The 21847-nt window shown below is 33.8% G+C and overlaps 1 protein-coding gene across 6 annotated transcripts in view; it reads right to left on the reverse strand.

Moving 5' to 3' along the window:
* Positions 1–21847, reverse strand: part of CNOT2 (CCR4-NOT transcription complex subunit 2) — a 110055-nt gene that overhangs the window by 21435 nt on the left and 66773 nt on the right. For all 6 annotated transcript variants that reach the window (XM_060305619.2, XM_030866294.3, XM_060305620.2 and 3 more), the window contains 3 exons: positions 12242–12308; positions 1240–1387; positions 307–489 (listed from right to left, as the gene is read on the reverse strand). In XM_060305619.2, the coding sequence (XP_060161602.1) occupies positions 307–489; positions 1240–1387; positions 12242–12308 (398 nt within the window). The remainder of the gene's footprint in view (positions 1–306; positions 490–1239; positions 1388–12241; positions 12309–21847) is intronic.

Genomic DNA, 21847 nt, shown 5'->3' on the forward strand with positions numbered 1-21847 from the left:
CAGGTGACCAGCCTCATTTAATAGAAGAAGGACATATCAACAAAAATTTGCCAGTTGGCAACCTAAGAACAATCCTTTTCTAACAACAGTAACAAAAAAGCAAACTGATTTTCAAAAGAACATGTCTTTAGTTTGGGAGGTTAAAGTTGTGATATGTAACAGAAAGAGAAGCTTTGGTCAAAATATATGATGAAACACACTTATGAAACAGAAGCCAAGACTCAAGAACAGAATGTTGAATATGAAAAGGCAAATTTGAAAATACCCAGAAAGAACAATTATACACAGTATCAATAAATATCTTACCTGTTCACAGTAAAAGGCTGTCGAGAAGGCTGCTGCTTTGGCATACATATTATGCTTGGCGAGCTTCTGTTGGGGCTACCTAACCCTGAACTGCTCATGCTATTTGTCCTGCTAGGAATTCCAATGCCCTGACCAACCTGGGAGTGGTTCATCATATTCCTAGGATTCATAGGCAAAATACCCCTGAAAAAGAAGTCCATTATACTAAATAAGCTCTCTACAATCACTCATTAAAATTCTCTGTAAATAATCAATTGGCCTAATCCTAGAATCTCAAATATACTTTCAAATTGCATTGCTAATTTTTATTCATTTAACTCTTTTGTCTGGTCATTTGAAAAGAAAAAAAGCTCTTTGAAAAGCCAAAGTAAACAAACCAACAAGAAAGGGCAAATCACAGAAGAATATATGGTGATATTGAAGATGAGAGAACTATTGGTGTGACTATGACATAAAATACAAATGTTATTTCACATATATATTCAGAATAATTTCATTCCAAATGTATGTCATTCTAGCTTCTTCAAACTAATATGCACCATTTTTGTAAATCTGTTTTATTTTATTCTCACTAGAGCAATGGATGTGTGGTGAGGGAGCAATAAACAGAATTATCTGAGGAGTGATCTGAAATTGCACGTCCTCCTTTGAGGAGGAGAGCATGCTTTTGAAAAAAGCCCCCCAGGTGGTGATTAATCCTTGATACCCATCCCAGCTAATAACCAATACCCTAGCTGCAAGATAAAAGCATCTTACACTATACTTATCAATTTGCAATGAAATAAAATGAGCATAGGGTATCAACTTTCTTTTCCTCAGTGAAAGGCACTGAACCAGAAAATCAAATAATTAGTTACCTTATTAAAAAACTAAAAAGCTTGCTTAATCTACAAAGATACATTTTGAGAAATATTCTGGTCCATCAATAAATACCTGCTTGGAGATGGAGGCGTGTGAAGTGACATTGTTGGTACCCCTGTTGTTGGCGTGACGTGGCTCGGTAACTGAGTGCCTTGTGATAAGCTGCGATTTAACTGAGGGGTATTGTTGCTCATCCCCCTCATTGGAAGGCCTAGTGCACCTATTAAAAAAATTCAGAAGAAGGAAATTCATTGCCATCAGGAATGAAATTGTTATCCATCTTCTGGAGTTGGTAATTTAAAACATTAAAAACTGACCTAACAATATAATATGAAAATTTTAAATGGAAATATTCATTTCACTCCAAATGGACTCTGATTTTAACAAAAATGTATGTCTGAAATTTAATATTATGAATTTTCATATTGCTTCCACTATTCTATCTTTCATATTTCTTCTTTGCTTTCATATTTCTATCTTCTTTGCATATTTCTATTTTACAATAAACTGTCTACCAATGACTATAACAAATTAGATGACTTATGTTTCAGAATAAAAACATTTTGTACAAATATGCCTTTAAGAAATTTGCAATCTTGTGTGTTTTTATGTTTTAAATCATAACTGAGGTACGCAGACATTTAATTCCCACTTTGCTGAAGGAGCTTTAATTTTTATATGATCCTTTTCAAATGCATTTAAGAAAAAGTCTCTTTATTACTATTTACACATACATACTTCTCAACATTACAATTTTTTACAAACCCAACATAAAATGTCAGCAACTGTTAAAAACTCAACCTGATATAGTTATAAGAGACAAGAATATATAACATTTTAAAAGATTTCAAAGTACAATGAATGACCTTTATTTGTCTAGTATTTCTGGGGCCAGATGTGGGAATGGATGTGTTCCAATATGTGTATTTTTCAAAACCTACTGAGGAGTTTACCATTCAGAAATAAAACATTAAAAAGAAAAATTAACCATCTGGGATAAACTTATTGTTTCCTGCCTTGTGTTAATATGAAATATAAATTATTATTGTTAATGATTCAGAATAATTATTGTGGATATTTAATGTTCTGGATGTTTTTTATCCCTCAAAGCAAGTTTGTTCAGCTATCACTTATTTTGTCATCACACCTGCCTATGGATGTCAATATGCCTCCTTGCCTCCATCTTCCTTACTCACACATTTTGGTGCCTTCTGTTACTAGTCTGTTGTGGAATGGCACATCAGTCAACCAAACATTCTGAACTGGAGGTTAAATAAAAGTGGTAAGATAGAATGAGAGTTAGTGAATAAGTAGAGGACTTTTAGCGATAGGGATTTAAAGTTACTCCCTCCCTACTTTTTGGTCTAGTTTTAGGTCCAAGAATTTCAAAGACCTGAATATTCTGAAACTATGACTTCCAAAAATTGGAATATATATATTATGTTCTGAATATTTTCCTTCAAATATCTCTGCAAATTTATCTTTTTGCATAACAGTAACCTGTTTGTAACAGTAACGCTTTGTAACCTAGGGATACCAGTGAATCACAAAGATTTCACTGGAATCTGCCAGCTTCAGTACTCAGCTTGCAGCCTAACTGCTTCTCAACTGAACAAAGCCAATAAATCCAACTCAATATAGCTGTTATATTCTATGTGTACTCATATACCATGAAGACCTGAGCTTGGTTCTGCATTTCTTTAAGTCACACAAAGGGAACTGATCTAGATCATATGTTGGTTTAATCATTATATGTATGTCTGGTCACTACAAGTTTTGTGACCACGAGTATAGCGCTAGCTACAGCCACCTTCTCTGAATTTGGGACAAGATAAGGAAGAACAAGAGATTAAAAACCAGCCTATGTAAGATTTCTTCAGAAGACACCAGTCTTTTCCTTTTCTCAAGCACACTAGTTTTCCTCTAGGCCCTCTAGATGCTCCCGTAATGAACCACCAACATGACACTTTTCACATCACTTACTCAACAAACATTTATTGTGTGCCTACCATGCATCAAGCACTGTGTTAGCTGCTGGGGATACAACAGTGAATAAGATAGAAAAAGCTCCTACCCTCAGGGAGCTTACATCCTTTTCCCTAAATATGCTGTTCTAAAGTCAGCTATAGCTGCAAATTTCCCATAGGAATGTTTCTCACAGTTACTGACAACCAAGAAACCTAATCCAATGTTCACATTTTACAGATGCCTGAGCCTCAGATAAGTTAACTGACTTCTCCAAGGTGACACAAAGAACCAAGACTCCTAGTGTTCTTAATGGCAGCCCTATGGGAGCCCAATAAAACACTAAATGAGCACCCTTGTGAGTACCTACTGACTTGTAACACCTTTTATCTATTTTTTTTCTCTTGCTTTCTTTTTCTGAATAAGTTTACTTCAAACTTTTTCTAAACCAACATCTCTTATCTCTTCCCTCCATTTTCTTTCTCCTCTTCTCTATACCTGTCAAGTTTTCTTTTCCTCCACATTTACTTTGCCTTCCCATTCACTCTCTACACCTTCAACATTATAAACATACATGTTCCAAAAATTGCGCCCTTTGGCTCTTCAATAAGCCCTTCTAAAGACTCATGAGATTTGTTTACTTCAACCCTTCATATACTTATTATTCTATGCTGTATTATGAAAATACATAACTTCGGAAATATTTTAGAGACTGGAGATCATCTGAACATCAGCAAAAAAAATTTTGGAGAAGGAAACAATGCGTAAGGTAATATATTTAGTCAATTAAGGATTGGCACACTTAATTTATAGTAAGGAGAGTAGAGGAAGACAATATGAAATAAAGAACTCAAAGATTAGCATTTACTTTTATTTTTCCTTTAAAAAACACTTGATTTCATAAAAACAGCTAGTAAGTTCAAAAGCTCTGAGTTGCATTTTATTGAACCTGGTGGGTAGGAAAAAAAAAATCAAAAGAGAAGAGAGGAATGCATCAATTTCAAACTGGATCATCAATCCTTGAATACTTCATAATTGAGTTATTTTAAATTTAATTTAAAAACTGAATTCCTTTAAAACATATAGAATTAATACCACTGAGTAGGAACAGAGAAAGATTTATTTCTAGGAAACAAAAATACATGGTCATTAAATTTGAGTTGCTTGAGTCAAACTATTACAACTGGGTACGGTCAAGGGAGGGAAAATTTTATTTTTACTAGTATAATTAGAAACATGATAGAAAATTATCTAAAATGTTATACCAAGAAGAAGACATGTAAGCTGAAAGGGGGAAGAGGGGGAATAAAAAAATTAGCTTAAAAAAAATGACACAAAATAACTACAACTAGAAAAACATAAATATGTATACCTGAGCTTGTGCACTGGAAGGGCAGTAGAATTAAATTTTATCAAGCACCTAAGAAATATGTGAAGCACTATGCTACTTCATCTCCTTATAAAATATTATAGAGAAGGTATTTATCCCCTTTTTACAGACAAGGAATAAAAGAATGATCAAAAAAAACAGTTATAAGGCAGTTTAAAAGGTTACAGTTTTGAAGCAAAGTTTCCTTTCTATTTGACAAAGTGATAGTAAAGGATAATACCATATTAGAAGGAATACATGAACATATTCTAAGTAGATTCCTATTTGGCAGGGTGCTAAACAAAGAATGAATTGAATTCTTTATTGATCATTTTTCAGAAATCCAAAAGAATGACCTAAAAAATGTTTCCACGAATTACTTCCATTGCACAAACTGATTAACAGCACATTCCTTAAATAGTTATGGCATGATATGCCATGCTTTATTCAATCTTTTGCTAAAGATTAACAATATTAATAATAATACAAGCTATAAGAAAAAAAATACCAGCAACCAAATCCTTGAATACTCATACTTAAATGAAGTCTCCTGAAATTTTTAAGGAGAAGGGAGACAATTTTTAACTGATGCAAGAGGGCTTAAAGTATCCCCCATTCCATTCCCAAAGCAACTACCTTCCCTAAACTCACTGTCTTGCCCACACATAAAGGCCAACCATTTTCTTACCTCCAACCTGTCCCCCTGTCTTCTTACCTCCAACTTGTCCTGAACCTAGCTGGTTAATCTTCCCTGTAACACTATTTCATTATACAATTTCCTTCATTAAAATCAAAGTATTTTAGAGACAGAAAAGTCTCCAGAGAGTATCCAACCAAGTTACAGATGAAGATCATTTCAACTTAATTATAGATGAACTAACATCAGGCATTAAGCGATTTGCCCAAGATCACAAAAAATGAAGAATAAAAACCATGATCCAGGGACTTCCCTGGTGGTCCAGTGGTTAAGACTCTGCGCTTCCACTGCAGGGGGCATGGGATTGATCCCTGGTCAGGGAACTAAGATCCTGCATGCTGCTGATGCAGCAAAAAAACCCAAAAAACAAAAAATACAAAGCAAAAAACCACACACACACAAAAACAAACAAACAAAAAAAACCATGATCCAATTTCTTGACTCTAATTTCAATACCTTTTTTCAACCAATCACACTTTCCGCTTCTTGAAGTAGTTGCTAACCTTCACATTACGTGGGAAACTTTAATATCTGGGTCCCACACCCAGAAACTGTGACTTAGTCTGGGTCTGGGAAATTCATGGGCAGTGGGATTTTTTAAACTCTTTAGGTGTTTCTAGAAGGGCAGTCAGGGTTGAGAATCACTGTTCTAAAATTAAATCCAATCAGTGTAGTCTTTAAAATGCTCTGTCAAGACCCAAAAGATTCTTCTAATCTTTATTTTTCCCAGCTTTATTGAGATATAACTGACATAATACTCTTCTAATCAATTTTAATACTTTACTCACCCCGATACAAACTCTTTTTAGATACCACATACTCGACTTACAATCTTCTTTGTAATTTCCCTAGTCCCCTCCCCAAAATATGCCCCGGTGTCTTTACTCATATCCTTCTCCCAACCTAGAATACTTTCCCTCCTCTTGTTCTACAGAGATAAACAAGACTATTTAAAAAAGAAAAGAAAACAAAACAAACCCAAAAAACAAACTGCTATGATCAAGGTGTTTACATGCAGTACATGTACACTGTACTTGGTGTATATGTGGGGCAACGCTCAGACATGAAAGCAGAATGAATCTGGGATCAGAACATGTTTCCTAGACAATACTGTACATGAACTGAATAATGAAAGAGACCTAGCCAGGCATTTGGTGGTGGTGATGAGGAGTCAGGGGAATAAAGATGTCACACCAGTTTGGTCTGAGAAAACTGCAAGATATATGAAAATGAGGACAAGTAATATGCCTGGAGGAAGAGTGGGCTTACCTTCTGGATAGTAAGGATGTATGAGACAAGCATGGATGGAGCTAACCTGGCTTCAAAATCCTCAACTATGAGAAGTTGCTGCTGTGTTAGAACCAGCCGGGAGTCCCAAACATCTGGCTGGATCTTTACAGCAGGTGGCACTCCATCTGTGGAACAGCTGTGTGAATCTCCTACATATACTTTGCACTCCTCCTCCTCAACCTAAGTTTGCATGATACATTAGCAGCACCCTTTCACAAAGTAATGCAGGTCTCTAACCTTAGAGATCATCCTTGATCCCTCTCTTTCTTTCATATTCCACATCCCCAACTCATATTAGCTCTATGTCCAAAATATCCCAAATCTAACCATTTCTCAACACCTCTAGCACTAGTCCAAAGCCACCCTACTTTCCTGCCTGGACTACTGCACTAATTGTCTTTCTCTTTTTCTTGTCACTTGTCCCTCCTCCACTCAGTCCATTTTCTACACAGCAAGGTGATCTTTTAAAAATGAAACTGTATCTTAAAATCCTTCCCATTAAACTTAGAATAAATCCAAATGCTTTACCAAATCTTTACAAGACTCCATGACCTGACACCTGCTACCCATTAACCTTTCACTTTCTTTGTTCATTATACTGGCGCTCTCATTCATCCTTTAACACATGAAGTTCATTCTTACATTCTCATGAGTAAGACCATTTGCATTTGCTGCTGTTTGTACCTGAAAAGCTCTTCCCCAGATCTTTCCAAGGGCTTCCACTTCTCAACAGACTGGTTTCCATTCAAATACTACTGCCTCAGAGATAGCCTCTTTGTCTGCTCGAAAACTATTGATCCCATCCACTCATCCATTAACCTGACAATTTTTTATAGTACTTATTATCAAAATCATATTATTTATTTACTAAGTAAATAAATTTATTTGCATGCTTATTCTCTGTCTTCCTTCATTAAAATATAAGCTCCATGAAAGCAGGAACATTGTTATTTGCCATACTCTTCAATCCTGGAATAATTCTTCACTCATGGTAGGTACTAGATAAATAACACAATAAATCCTATCATAATGCCTTAGTCAGCAGACTCTTGGAATCTGTGGATTTAACATATGCAGTTTCTACTGTGTGCAAACTGCTTTCTAGGGTCATGACATTCAGTAAGTAATATGTAGCATCCAGGTTTCAAAGAAACTGCTGTTCTCAACTCATATTTACTCATAGTAAAACTTACAAAGTAAGGCAATCCTGGCTCTACTACTTACTCCCTAGGCAAGTCCCTTAACCTTTAATCAGGTTGTTGTGAAGATTAAATGGGTTTATATTTATATCAAGTGCTTAACATAGCACCCGACACATAGAAAATACTGAATAACTATTAGCTTTTGGGGAGTGAGGGTCGGGTGGGGGGATGAAACATGCTTATGGAAAGAAAATCAACAGGTGGTCCTAAAGGTAAGATAAAATGAGATAGTCTAATGAAGTAATAATGGTTTTCACCTATAAATAGGTGTTTTCTGGGGGAAAAGAGTATGTTATAGCTGTGTTCTTGAACTTGAAAAGTAGCAAATATCTTGAGATAGATTCCATAAAATTGTGAAGATTTCTACTTCTTGGCTGAAACCAATGTAACAGCCTAATAGATTTCCCTTGTCTTGATAAAGCAAACCACTCAAAAATTTATCCCACGCTGTAGATTTTGTTCCCACTACTAAAACAACCTTACTCATAGTCTCTTCAAGGACAATGTTAAACATGACCTCATCTGTAAATCCTGTCCTGATCATTTAAGGTATGTGATTACTCCTACCTTTCAAGTACCCAGAAAACTCTGTACTTCTTCCTCTATTTTGTAGGAAAAATAACTTGTGTATTTATCCTACTAGATTATATATAAGGACCATATCTTGTTCATCATGCATTCAATAAACATTTAGTGAGTGCCTATCGTGTACAGAGTATTGAGGATACAAAGGCAATGAAGACGTGCAATAAATAAACACAGCAACACCGAAGGCGTATATACACTGTACAGAGATGGCATAAAAGAGAATGCTCTTTCTACAATACATATGTAGTCTCTAGCATGATGCAATATATATGGTAGGCACTCAAAAATATCTGTTAAACTCAATTCCTACTTCCTTTTTGAACCTTTCCCGTACCACTGTAGCTTACTGTGCTTTTCTCTCCAATCCGCAAGTCTGTCCGTATCATTCAACATGATACCTTTTAACCTATGATATTTAACACTCTGCATATAAATATGTCTTGACCTCCCTAACTATAAAATGCTTCTAGAGAGCAAGAACTCCCAGGGCATTCATTATTAATTCAAGTATCTGTTAAATGATCCTATTTCCTGAAAGCTACCAAAATGTGTCACATGCCTAACTATACTGTCAACAGCATTATTTATGAACCATTCCACCTGTGCTCTGGTTCTCCACAAAACAAGTAGCTTTCATATATGTATTCTTAAAACAGGAGGCCAAAGGGATGTTGTTGAAAGCATAAGGCTATGCCACTGCTTTTAAGCCAGGAGTCCGGATCCCAGAAAGAGAAGTTTATTTCCTTTCCCAGCTAGTGGTCTGGGTCCTCTGAGAATTCAGATACAAATGTATATAATGGATTCATTCAGACAGCTAGTTAACCTATGTGGCTAAATTATAGGCATATAAGAAGTACTCCTTTGGGCTTCCCTGGTGGCGCAGTGGTTGAGAGTCCACCTGCTGATGCAGGGGACAGGGGTTCGTGCCCCGGTCTGGGAGGATCCCACGTGCCGCGGAGCGGCTGGGCCCGTGGGCCATGGCCGCTGAGCCTGCGCGTCCAGGGCCTGTGCTCCGCGGCGGGAGAGGCCACAACAGTGAGAGGCCTGTGTACCGCCAAAAAAAAAAAAAGTACTCCTTTTTCTCAAATCCTCCAAGGCCCTAAATCCTGTTGGTAAGAAAGAAAAAGTCACACCAACGATACTACCACTTAATTTCAATGCATTGACTATCCAGGGAAATTAATTCCTCGCTCCCTGTTCATTCTCATCTAGTACACAGCTTCAGGGAGCCCAGGGGTCTTTAAACCTAGACAGTGTACTTAAAATCTTACGCAAAAGTAGAGAACAAGTAGAGAATATCATGCAACTTGAATACAAGATTCCATTCACCAGCTTCTACAGTTACCACTTGATGCACAGTAGTCACATAAACCCTTGATGAAAAGTTACATATTTGGATACAACTATACTGTACTAGAACCCATGATCACACAAGCTCCTAATCCAGCATTTTCTGGGTACCCTTGTGTACTATACAATCACTTCCACCCAAATCTGGTGAAAGCTTTAAGCAGCTCTGTATCCATTCCAAGAGGAATTCCTTCCCTTGTTTTAAACTCAGTGAGTCTCAGTTTTGGAGAGGGCACTCTTCCTTCTCCACCTCTAATCTCTCTAATCATCAAGAACACAAAACAGATAGTAAACCTCCATTTTAATGGCTCAAATTCCTACTGAACTTTGCCAGTCTGAATACAGAGTTAATGGTGGTACTCAATACACTTGGGGGGCAAAAGAACTTTGTAATATCAAGCCTAATGCACAATTAAAGTTAGCTGCCATAAGAATAACATCATGAATCTATTCCCACCTACTTATTCTATCTCCCCATCCTTTATTAAATAAGGTCAGCCCCTCAAGTTTTATCTTTCTGACTTACTTATACTACCGAAGCCCTGACCCTCAAGTCCTACATGGTAGCTGGTGTTCTCTCTGAGAAGGTGTGTGTTCAAACTACTTACCAGCTGAGAGACTTATCTGGCCCTGTCAGTTCTATCCTAACAGACAGTGACTAGGAATTCAGGCTCTGTTTTATTTTATTTTATTTTACTAGTTGTAGCTTCTAGATCTGTGCACTAGAAAGGAATGATTGTACCCTGACTTGAGACATTTCAGTTTCAGTTGATCTAAGGTTCATTTTTTAAAATAAGTTAATACCTACAATGTCAGTTAAAAGAGTGAGCCATGAATTGAAAATGCTGGTTCATCAATGCCATTTATTATACTAAACTCCAACAGGAAATATCTGTCATATGTAACTTCTTTTTAAATTACTAAGTACCTTAAAATACTTTTCCTAATGAAAGTAACTTTGCTCATTTATTAATCTTTGTATATCCTTAACCATCAGCACAATCATGTATACAAATTAAGTCAATAAATGTCTACCTTACCAATGAAATAACTATATTCCAAACCTAATCCATTCTATAACTTAGCCCAATTATAACTTCACATTTGTAGGTTAAAAAAATTAGATCAGATTTTCAAAGTCCATATAGCTGATTATATTGTAAAATAATTGCCATTCTCCTTCATTTAATAACCTTGGCTTCTCAAATATAACTTTTCTCTATTCCACTATCTGCTTTCTGCTGTGATAAATTGTGGGCTTTAAAAAGAAAGGAATGTAAGTTCTTTGCAGTTTCTCTATAGAAATAAAGGGTAGCTTTAAAATTTAACTAGATATTTCGAACGTAAGGGTTACCGGAAAGGTGAAAGTAGTAGGCTTCAAACAAAAACAGTCCAAATGAAACAAACTGCTAGCTAATAATATTCCCTCAATAACTAGAATGAACATTTGCTGATAAATAAGCAACATCTTTTTTGTGTAATAAAAGGCTTAAAAATGTTTTCTACTTAACTAGAGGAAAGCTAGTATCTGTAATTAATAATTTTCCTTACTAATTCTGTACTAACAAAATTGTGTTTCATAGCAAAAAGAATGCCACAAGAGGTAGAGAGAAAAAAAATAGATGGAAACTATATTTGTCTAACAAAATAAGTTTTTTCCCCTTACTAAATTTCAAAATAAAATTGAAGGGTAAAGTGGTATGACAAACTACTCTTATATCTATCAAAACTTTGCCTTTTATTATACTGGGAAAGAGTTCCAAATCACATAACTGATTTTTATTTGAAGGTGGTTAAATTATTTGGTCATCAGATTGTCTGCTTCAGTTACCCTATTATTCTGTAATCTTTGATGGGAATTTACATCCCTTTTAGCACTCCCCTCCCACTACAGAGATGAGAGATCAGCAGCCTCTGACATTACAATATATGACAAATCTTATTAATATATAAAAGTTTGGAAAATTAATTTAAAAAAGGAAAATTTTATAATTTAGTTTTATAAAAATTATGTCATAATAATAGTTAACATTTATTGAGCGCTTACTATGCGCCAGGCACTGTGCTGAGAGCTATAAAAGTATTACAACACATAAAAGAAATAAAATCTTGTATATGGAAAAAGCTTTGAACTGTTAGTCAAAAACAGAGATTGTATACCCAGACTGAGCCAAAGTAAAAGAAGTATTTGCTAAACAAAGAGAACATTTCACAAACTGCTAGGTAATGGGCTTACATTAATAATAAGACCAAAAAACACAAACAAAACAACCTCCTTAACTGACCAGTCAAAAAACCTTTAACTTCCTCCAACTGAAAACATAGAGAATGTCTATTTTTAATTTGTTTAGCAAATCTTCTTCAAAAATACTGCAAAGGAACATACACATACAAAAGATGAAGAAATAAATTTTGATCTACCCTGTATCCAAATAATCTTGAATTAGAAAGGTCTGAAATAATGAGGTTTTTCGCTAAAATAAGAAAAACTGAAAATTAAATACCTTTCCTTTTAAACCCTAGAATAAACCCACAAGGGCAGCATTATTCTTTATTTGGTAGGTATTTTTTTTCTTTAAATAAAGTATCCCAGAATAAATACAAAATTCTTACTTTGTTGCCCGTATAAACTTGCCCCAAACTGAGACAGCTGACCTGATGTAGATGGTGATGCCAGCATCTAGAAACAAATTAATTATATTAGAGCATAAAGAAAGTACACAGAACATTGCACTGACACTTTACAAATCTGTACAACATATCATAATATGTGAGAATCAAATCCATATTTCCCAATCTTCAGAAAAACAAAAACATTGCATAATAAATTCCATGTTACTTAAGAGCGTATCACAATTGCATGACATCAAACTATGCAAATAAAATTAATTTTTGATTGCTACAAAGTTTTTTTTCCCCAGTTACTCTAAATGAAACTATGACAGCATCATTACCTCAGTTAAAAAAAAGCAAACTAGGCTAACAAATACATGAAGACAGTACTTCAAAAAGTCTAAATTTAAGTAAAATTACTTGATTCTTAAATAATATATTAAGCTAAATTCTAAATTCAGTTTATTAAAGTTGAAAATAAAATTACCTAAATAAAAAAGTTTTTATTTTGTAATAGTTACTGATTTTTATACAGAAATGTGTATCAAATGGGTAGAAAAATCTAACAAACATACACACAACCAGGTACGTGGAGAGGTGATACAATACCAAAGGACAAACCCAAAATACTTACAAATATGTATAGACATGGTATATAATGTACACTGCATGTACATTCATGGCACTTGTGTACAATGCCTTTCAATTTTTTGCATCATCTTTTTTTCCTAGAATAAAAATTCTTTGAAGCCATGTTATATTCATTTTTTACTTCTTCATAGAGACTAGCACTGCATGTGGCAGTGCTATAAAAAACTAGATAACTTAAACTGAGTAAATGAAAATGTGTACGTGCAAGTGCATGTCTGTGTATTCCCTGTCTTATATTAAGCAACCATCAAAACACCGTAATTAAATAAGATGAGCTGCGTCATCAAAAGGGTTGTAATCTAGTGGAAGGACAGAATGAATTACACAACTAATTATGTTCCAAGGCACAGTGTGGTAAGTGCTCTTAAGGAAGTATAAAGTATCACTGGAGGAAGATATTTCTAAAAAAGGGTGAGGTAGCAGGAATACTTTGTAGAATGGTAACATCTGATGTGGGTACAGATGAGGGGTCTTCCAGTGTGAGACTATGCAGTGAGTGCGATAAAAGTTAGTGACATGATTAGAATACAAACAAAATAAGAAACGTCAGTGACTGAACAATAGGGTAATTAGGGAAGGGAGATAAGGCCTACCCTACGCACACTGGGGAATAGAAGAATGGGAAATAAGAGAGTGATGGGACAAGATGCAAAACGTCTTCTTAAATGTTATGCAAAGCTGGCTCTAACTATGGCGATAAAGAGAAAAAATAATTTTAAGCCAAGAAGTGACATGATCAAACTGTGCTTTGGGAAGATAATTCCAACAGCAAAACTGGATGGAAATGGTAAGATACTAAGCTAGAACAGGAGAACTGCGACTATGAAAGAGTCCTATTGAAATGGTTGAGATATAGGGGAAAAGAGATGGGTGGAGAATCACCAGACAGGGAACTATCAGAGGCCTCTCTGGTTTCCAGCGAAGAACTGGGCTGACATTGACCGCAGTAGGAAAGCCAGGGGGAAAAATATTTAAACAGCAGAGGTTTATACAATACACATTTCATGCTATTTTCATGTCAAAATTCTAAATTGTTTTAATTATTCTGAAATTCACAGAAGTTTTTATACAACAGTAGCTTTAAACTAATGACATACACCAGACTCTTCTGGGGTTGGGCTAAGTTACTAAACACAGCAGTATTTAAATATAGTAACAAATTTTCTAAAAAAGCATCAAACCTTATAAATATTCCTTCTGAAATCTGGAGGGTATACAATATAAACAGTTAAACTGAAAGAATACACATTTTATGCCTGACCAAGTTATTTTGTTAGGTACAATTATCGTTACTATTACCACATAACCGCAAATATTTTAAGCACATTAAAGGTTCATTTCTAAATTGCAAGAACAAGATCAAAGAACATATGTAACATACAATGAAGCTTTAGTTGGTGACAGAAGGTAAAATGTTTATAATAAAATCCCTTAACAATCATGATTTTCTGTTATCATTATAAGCTATAAACAAAAGTAAAGGAGTATAGTTTCCAAAGGCTTCATATAAAAGATGCTGGCCAGCCTGAATCCATGACTTAGAATGATCCATAATGTGAACATTCTAGAATGGACCACTAAAAATTTTACTTTTCCCAGAAATGTGTATGTTTATTGAGCACATAACTCCAAAGAACAGACATTTTATAGTCTACTTTCTCACAAAGGTTATACATCCACAAGTGAGTTATAGGTATGCCAACATATCACTCCTCTCAGCACCGGGAGATAAAGTAGAGAAGATGACACAACATGAAGGTAAAGGGGGAATGGCTCCCTGGGCCAAATATTTGAGTCGAAGAGCAGCATGGTGACCCATTTACCAGTATGACATATTAAATATTATCATTTTCTCTATGTGTGAGTACATGAAGGTTAGTAAACAATGCTTTACAGAAACATGAAAGCAGTTTGTTTAATGGTTTATAACCTTCAAACCATCGAAGTAAAATAAGCATTGATCAGCTATACAAACCAATGTTAAAATGACTGCTTCAAAATGTGTCAAAATGCAAATATATAATTTCTTATAAAATCAATCCTAGCGGTATATATTTTTAAACTCTGAAAGCATGATTCATGAAATATATCAGTGCTAAAAATGGATTTTAAAATGGATTTAACATACAATGAAGGATTATGGGGTAGAAACGCTATTTACAAGCGCAAAGAAAATACACAAGAAATGTACTCTGGCACAGAAATAACTACAATTAACAGACGACAGAAAATTTATATAATTTTTTAACTGCTGAAAGTTAATTGTATAAAGGTAAATTTCTTAGAAAAATACAGAACTTTAGATCAAGAGACGTATTAGAGTAGGGAATATAAGCATAAGTGGAAAGAGCCCGGCTTTGAGTCAGAAAAAAAATCTAGGTTTGAATCCTGATTCTGCCTCTTACCTATGGGAGAGCCGAGCCTCTGTTTCCTTCCTGTAAGATGGAAATAACACTACCTACCTTATAGAGTTGACGTGAAGATTAAATTAGATAAGATATACACATATTAAGTGTTCAATAAATGGTAGCAGCTGCTGCTAGTAATCTAATCTTCCTCCCAATGCAGGACTCTCATCAATAGCAATCAGAGGGGCAGCCTTAGGGGAATTTATTGAATAGTACCCTAATTTTATATTCATTTTTGCTTAAGAAGCTAAAGAAAGAAGTTTATCAAATGAATTCTAGATAAAATAAGGAGCAGAACTTGTGTTCTTAGAGGGGGAAAATAGTAGAAAAAGATTAAATGTCACACAATCAGTAGAATGCTGAAACCAATAAGCAGGTTACTGTGTTCCCAGTCTAAAACCGTTATAACAACTATATTCTTCCTCATTTCTCAAACAGTCTATAATACAACACTTCATTCAAACGACAGTAAAGCAACTAGAAGAAACAGTAATGTAATACAAGTTATTTTCCTGACTCAACAAAGAGCTCCTTTATCCTTTTGCTTAATATACAGAATATCAAGGAAATCAACAAGTTAGAAACTGTACTTCTAAAATATTTCCACTGTTACTAGATATAATTCTGAAATCCATGACCAAAAAAACTCTAAAATTATTTTGTTTTACAAAATGTATATTTGAAAAACTTAATAACAGGCCAATCTGGCTCCTTCCAGCAATCCATAACAGCAAAGAAGTGTTAATTATTCTATCCCCCTCATGGTTTCCAATAGTGATCACCTCTCACAATTACTCCCTCCAATAAAATGTACCTTCAATCACAAAACCTATTTCAAGAAACATTAAAATCAGTATGGTCAAGAAATAATTTTCTACATAAAAAATGACTTCAAAATGCAACAAAGTTTTATTAAATAAAAATTCCCTGACCACAAAAGCAATTTAAAAATGAAATATATAAGTTTTTAAGTGTTCCTTAAAAATTCATTGTACAATATACTTAAAGGTATGGTGATAATATAATTCCTAGCATTCTGTTATTTATTCCAGGATGAAAACAACAAAGAAATATGATTTTGACTATATCATATCTACAAACAGAAAAAAAAACAAAGAAAGTTTTAAATCTAGACAGAATCTGAAAAACATTTAAAAATTAAAAACAGTATGGTTAAAAAAATAAGAAACCACTGAAGTCAGAATGAAATCTAGTAAACAAAAAGAAAGACTATTAGAAGATAATATATTAAAAAGACCAAAAGAAGAAAGGGACAAGAGAGGAAGCAGGCAGAAAAACAAAACAGTCAGTAAGTCATGGGACCTGGTAGCTTATGTAACATACAATGAAAATCAATGAAAATCAATGAAAATCAATAACAAATTATGAGTTTACCAGATATTTCAAGTAATTTTGATTAAAGCATTAAGTTTTCAAAAATAACATTTTCAGAAAGTGTAATATATGTTGAAATAGTCAATGTAATTAATTCCTATAGAACATTTAACATTCAGAACATACTAAAGAAAGTACGGCAACGAAGATCTCTATATTATATTGTGTGAATCTTAGGTTAGAGCCAAAGCACAAATTTAAAGGTATATTAAAGGCTCTTAATATGCATTGCTAAACTGTTTTCTACAAAGTTTGTATTATTTATGCTTCCACAGCAGTTACTTCAATGTTCCCTCACAGATAATGGCTACTCTTCCACTTAAAAACAAAAACCAAAAAACCAAACAACAACAACAAAAACCCTCTTTGCTAGTATGAGAGGAATAAAATGGTATTTTCTGACTATGATTTTTTATGATTGTTATTACTGGATGAAAAATTTTCTAATTATTTTTGTAGATGTATCAAAATTTGTTATATCTTTTAAGTATATCATTTTAACTCCTTTTATAAATAGGAGTTTATAAAAACTGCCTTTTTATCTTTAAAATACAGAGTTTGAAGATTATTTAAATGGCAATGAATTTAAGAGATTTTAGAACACTGCCTTCAAATCGTTTGACATTTAATTCTAATTTCTTTAAAGTCTGATTTATTTACATTTAACTCTATTAGGTTATTGTTGCCATATAAAATTTTGACATACTTATATACATTCAAATTAAAAGTTTTAAAGGTTATTTTTGAGTTTTTTAGGTAAACAATTGTATCTGCAAATAATATTAATTTTGTTATTTTCAACATTAATTCATTTCCTTCCCTTTCTCTAACAAAAAGACTCAGTAAAAGTCCACTATCTTCTACACCTTATAATAAGTTCTAAGAACACAGCAGTAAACTAGAGAGGCAAGGTCCTTGCCTTTGTTAAACTTAAATTCTAGTGTAGTACACAGGAGAATAAATAATTAATAAATACATACTTCAGGAAGAGATAGTTGCTGTAACTGTTAAAATGCAAGAAAGAAGTTAGGATATAGAGTAGTAGTAGTACTGATAGTATATACAAGCTACTTAGGAAAAGAGTGATCAGAAAGGCTTCTCGGGTAAGATAGATTAACAGATACCTGGATGTAGTGAGAGAGAACACCATGTGAAGATCTGAAAAAACTAAGCGCAAGGTCCTGAGACAGAAACAAATTCAATGAGCCAGAGAGTCAACCAGGATGACTCTCTATGTAGTTAAACACTAATCATGAGGATGACAACAATAATGGTGATAGAAGGTATCCTTATTTTATACTAGATTTTAACAAAATATTTATTATAAATTGGCCTGAGAAAAATCCTAGTTGCCATAATTGCTGTAGGCTAACACAAGTATGAAAGTTAGGTACGAGTTGAAAATGGTTGCCATTTGTCAAAACAAGGAAGTAGTCTACTCTAATCAGTTTCATGAGTTTTTTTTTTTAAAGTAAGGATAGGTGCTACATTTCATGTCTTTATAGCACATACTAAAACAAGGGAAAAGAGGTTCCCACAAGTTTGTGTGTCTAAAATGATTATGCTTAAGAATCACCAAATGAGTGCAACAAAGACTCAAAAGACTAGAAAATACGTTAGCAATCAAAATACAGATATAGTTTTTAAGAAAACCCTAAAATTGCTTAGATTATACCGCTCCCAAAGAGTTGTCTATTGCGTCTTATATGAATGTTTTTCATTTTCTATAAGTCTCCAAAAAAAGATAATTAAAAACAAATAATTAAAAATCACACAATTACATGATACACAAACTATCAGTATCCAAGCTTTACATATAGATAAGGAAACCAAGGCACAGAAGAGGTCATATAACTTTCCCAAAGCCACAGAGCTAATAAATGACAGCGCTAAGATTCAAAAAAGGAAAAGGGAAAGGGAGAAATCAAGCCCATATCTGCCTACGATTTACTTAATCTTGTGAAAACATTTAAGTAATATATCTGTAAATTATATTACTTTTATACCTCAAAAACAGCAAATTCAGCATTCTTTTGAAAGACACATACATGTACAGGCATCTCTTGAAATAAAAGGCCTTGGAAAATATGAAGTAGCCCTAAAGAAATATTTAGCAATTTAATCCACACAATCTTATAAAGAACAGTTTACCAAATACTTCTACAACCATGCATATGATGAAGAAACAATTACATTTTATGCTCTATGGTTAGGGTAAATCAGGAATTGGTTAGGTTTTGGGGGTCTTTTTGCTTTTGGGGTTTTTTTTTGGATAGTTGGCTTAAAGATTCACTCAACTACTGGCCAGTTTTCCTTTATCATAAGTTACAATTTAAAATAATTTTCTCACTGTTGCCAGGAAGGAAAAGAATACAAAATTATCCCAGTCATTTATTTATTATGTTTAAATTTTTTCTCTTTAAAAGCCTTATAAAGCACAAAATAATCATTATCTGCAGATGATATACATAACTACTAAAAAAACCAAAAGAATCCATGGCATAATGTTATTATTATTCATTATAGTAGCAACATTTAATATTTACTATTTGGTCTTCTATAAGTTTTGCATACAGTTATCATTCAGTCCTTAAAACCACCACCCATTAGACATGTACTATTTTTCTTATTTTATAGATGAGAAAACTGAGACATACAGAGACTGAGTAACCTGCCCAAGGACACAGCTAGTAAACCATGTGACTGAGATATAAACTCATAAAATAGAATGTCCAGAGCCCATACTCTCAATCAACAAAAACTAATAAAAAGAGTTTTGTAAGGTAGTTAGTTATAAAATAAATATATACACATAAAAACTATTTCATATATCAGTAAAAACCAATTAGAAAAATGTAATGAAAACGGCAACCATAAAATCCTACTTCCTAAACGGCATAAAGAACAGAAACAGGAGAGAGACATACTCTTCTGAAAGAAGGTAAACATCAGTATAAATGTGCAACAGTCAAAAACATTTTTGTAAAGGATGTGAAAGACCTTACCTGACTAAGATGTGAAAATTGCCTATAAAGCTACAGCTATTCAACTATGTTGTAGTTCTTCCAAAGAATCAATATGATATACAGAACAAGAGTTAAGAAACAGGCCAAAAAAATCAGACATTAGTATATATATAAGGGAGAATTCAAATTAGCCATAAATGAATGGTCTAACTCAGGGGTGGGCAATTTACTGAATGCAGGCCAAATCCAGCACACTGCTTATATATGTAGGGTGCAAAAATTAAGAATGATTTTTCACATTTTAAATGGTTATATAAGTACCTACATATTATCCTTTATTTAGCCTCTTGGCCCACAAAGTCTAAAATATTTACTATCTGGTTCTTTATGGAAAAGTCTTCTAACCTGTGATCTAAACTATAAAAAAAGTGTTGGGACAACTGGATACCAGATAACCTTATGGGGGTGGGGGGGTGGCACAAGGAGGGTAATCTGGCACCACAAAACTCACACCTTAATCCAAAACACACTTCTAATGAATGTAAGTTATATGTGTAGAATTAAGCACAAAAATACTAGAAGAAAGTAGGTGGGGAAAGTCTTCCTAGGTATGATCTCAAAAACTGAAAACATTAAAACCAAAAAACCCACACAAAACTGATTAGTCAAATTCAATAAAAATGATAAATAATTTTATATTAAAAAAAACCTAAAAGCAAAAAACTGAAAAACTATTTATGACAAGAGGTTATTAACCTTAATATATGGAAAACACGGACAAATAAACAAGACATCAGCTCAATAGAGAAATAGAAAATGGCACAAAAACAGTAATCCACAAAGGAAGAAATAAAAGTGCATATATGCAATGGAATATTACTCAGCCATAAAAAGAAACGAAATTGAGCTATTTGTAATGAGGTGTATGGACCTAGAGTCTATCATACAGAGTGAAGTAAGTCAGAAAGAGAAAGACAAATACTGTATGCTAACACATATATATGGAATTTAAGAAAAAAAAATGTCATGAAGAACCTAGGGATAAGACAGGAATAAAGACACAGACCTACTAGAGAATGGACTTGAGGATATGGGGAGGGGGAAGGGTAAACTGTGACAAAGCGAGAGAGTTGCATGGACATATATACACTACCAAACGTAAGGTAGATAGCTAGTGGGAAGCAGCTGCACAGCACAGGGAGATCAGCTCGGTGCTTTGTGACCGCCTGGAGGGGTGGGATAGGGAGGGTGGGATGGAGGGAGATGCAAGAGGGAAGAGATATGGGAACATATGTATATGTATAACTGATTCACTTTGTTATAAAGCAGAAACTAACACACCATTGTAAAGCAATTATACTCCAATAAAGATGTTAAAAAAGAGGGGAAAAACAGATGATAATAATTATACTAATTACTAAGTTGAAATTAAGTATATTAACAATTCTTATAAATATATATGCACACATTATTAGATACATGCAATATATTATATATTGTATTAGCACATATAGTATATAATGGTTTAGGTTACATGTAAAATTGTTCATTAAATGATCCTGAGGTATGTGTTATTTGTTTGCTATTTATAAATATAATTGATTCTCACATAAATTAAGGGATTGAATCAAAAAAAAAAAAGGCCATCTACACGGAAAAGACACATAGCCGTGTGTGTGTGTGTGTGTGTGTAAATTAAGCAATGTTTTACTGCACATTAAAACAGTAAGTTTCTTTTGTCTATCTGTAAAAACTTAAAAGCTGATATTCTCAAGGGCACAGAGAGTGCTGATGAGAGTAAAAATTGGTGCAAACTTTCTAGTGAAAGACATGTCAATATGGCCCAGAGATTTAACTACTAATATATTTTTAAATAAAAATATGTGAAATACAGAATCAAAATTTTAGCCGTAAATTATACCCGACTAGCATTATTGGTAATTTTTCCCCTCCCCGACCCCACGCATATTTTCTAAAATTTGTGCAATACCCCTTACTATTTTGTAATGAAAAAAGTATCAGCAACACAGAAATTTATAAGTAGCTACTATATTATTATTCCCATTTTCAGATGAAAAAACTGAGGCTTGGAGAAGTTCTTGCTAATAGGCAAAGCCAAGATCCAAACCTATATCTGTCCTGTTTTAATCTCCATGTCTTACTACCTTATTAATTAATTTTAAAAA

Source organism: Globicephala melas, chromosome 10 (genome assembly GCF_963455315.2).
Source record: "Globicephala melas chromosome 10, mGloMel1.2, whole genome shotgun sequence".
Classification (NCBI taxonomy): domain Eukaryota; kingdom Metazoa; phylum Chordata; class Mammalia; order Artiodactyla; family Delphinidae; genus Globicephala; species Globicephala melas.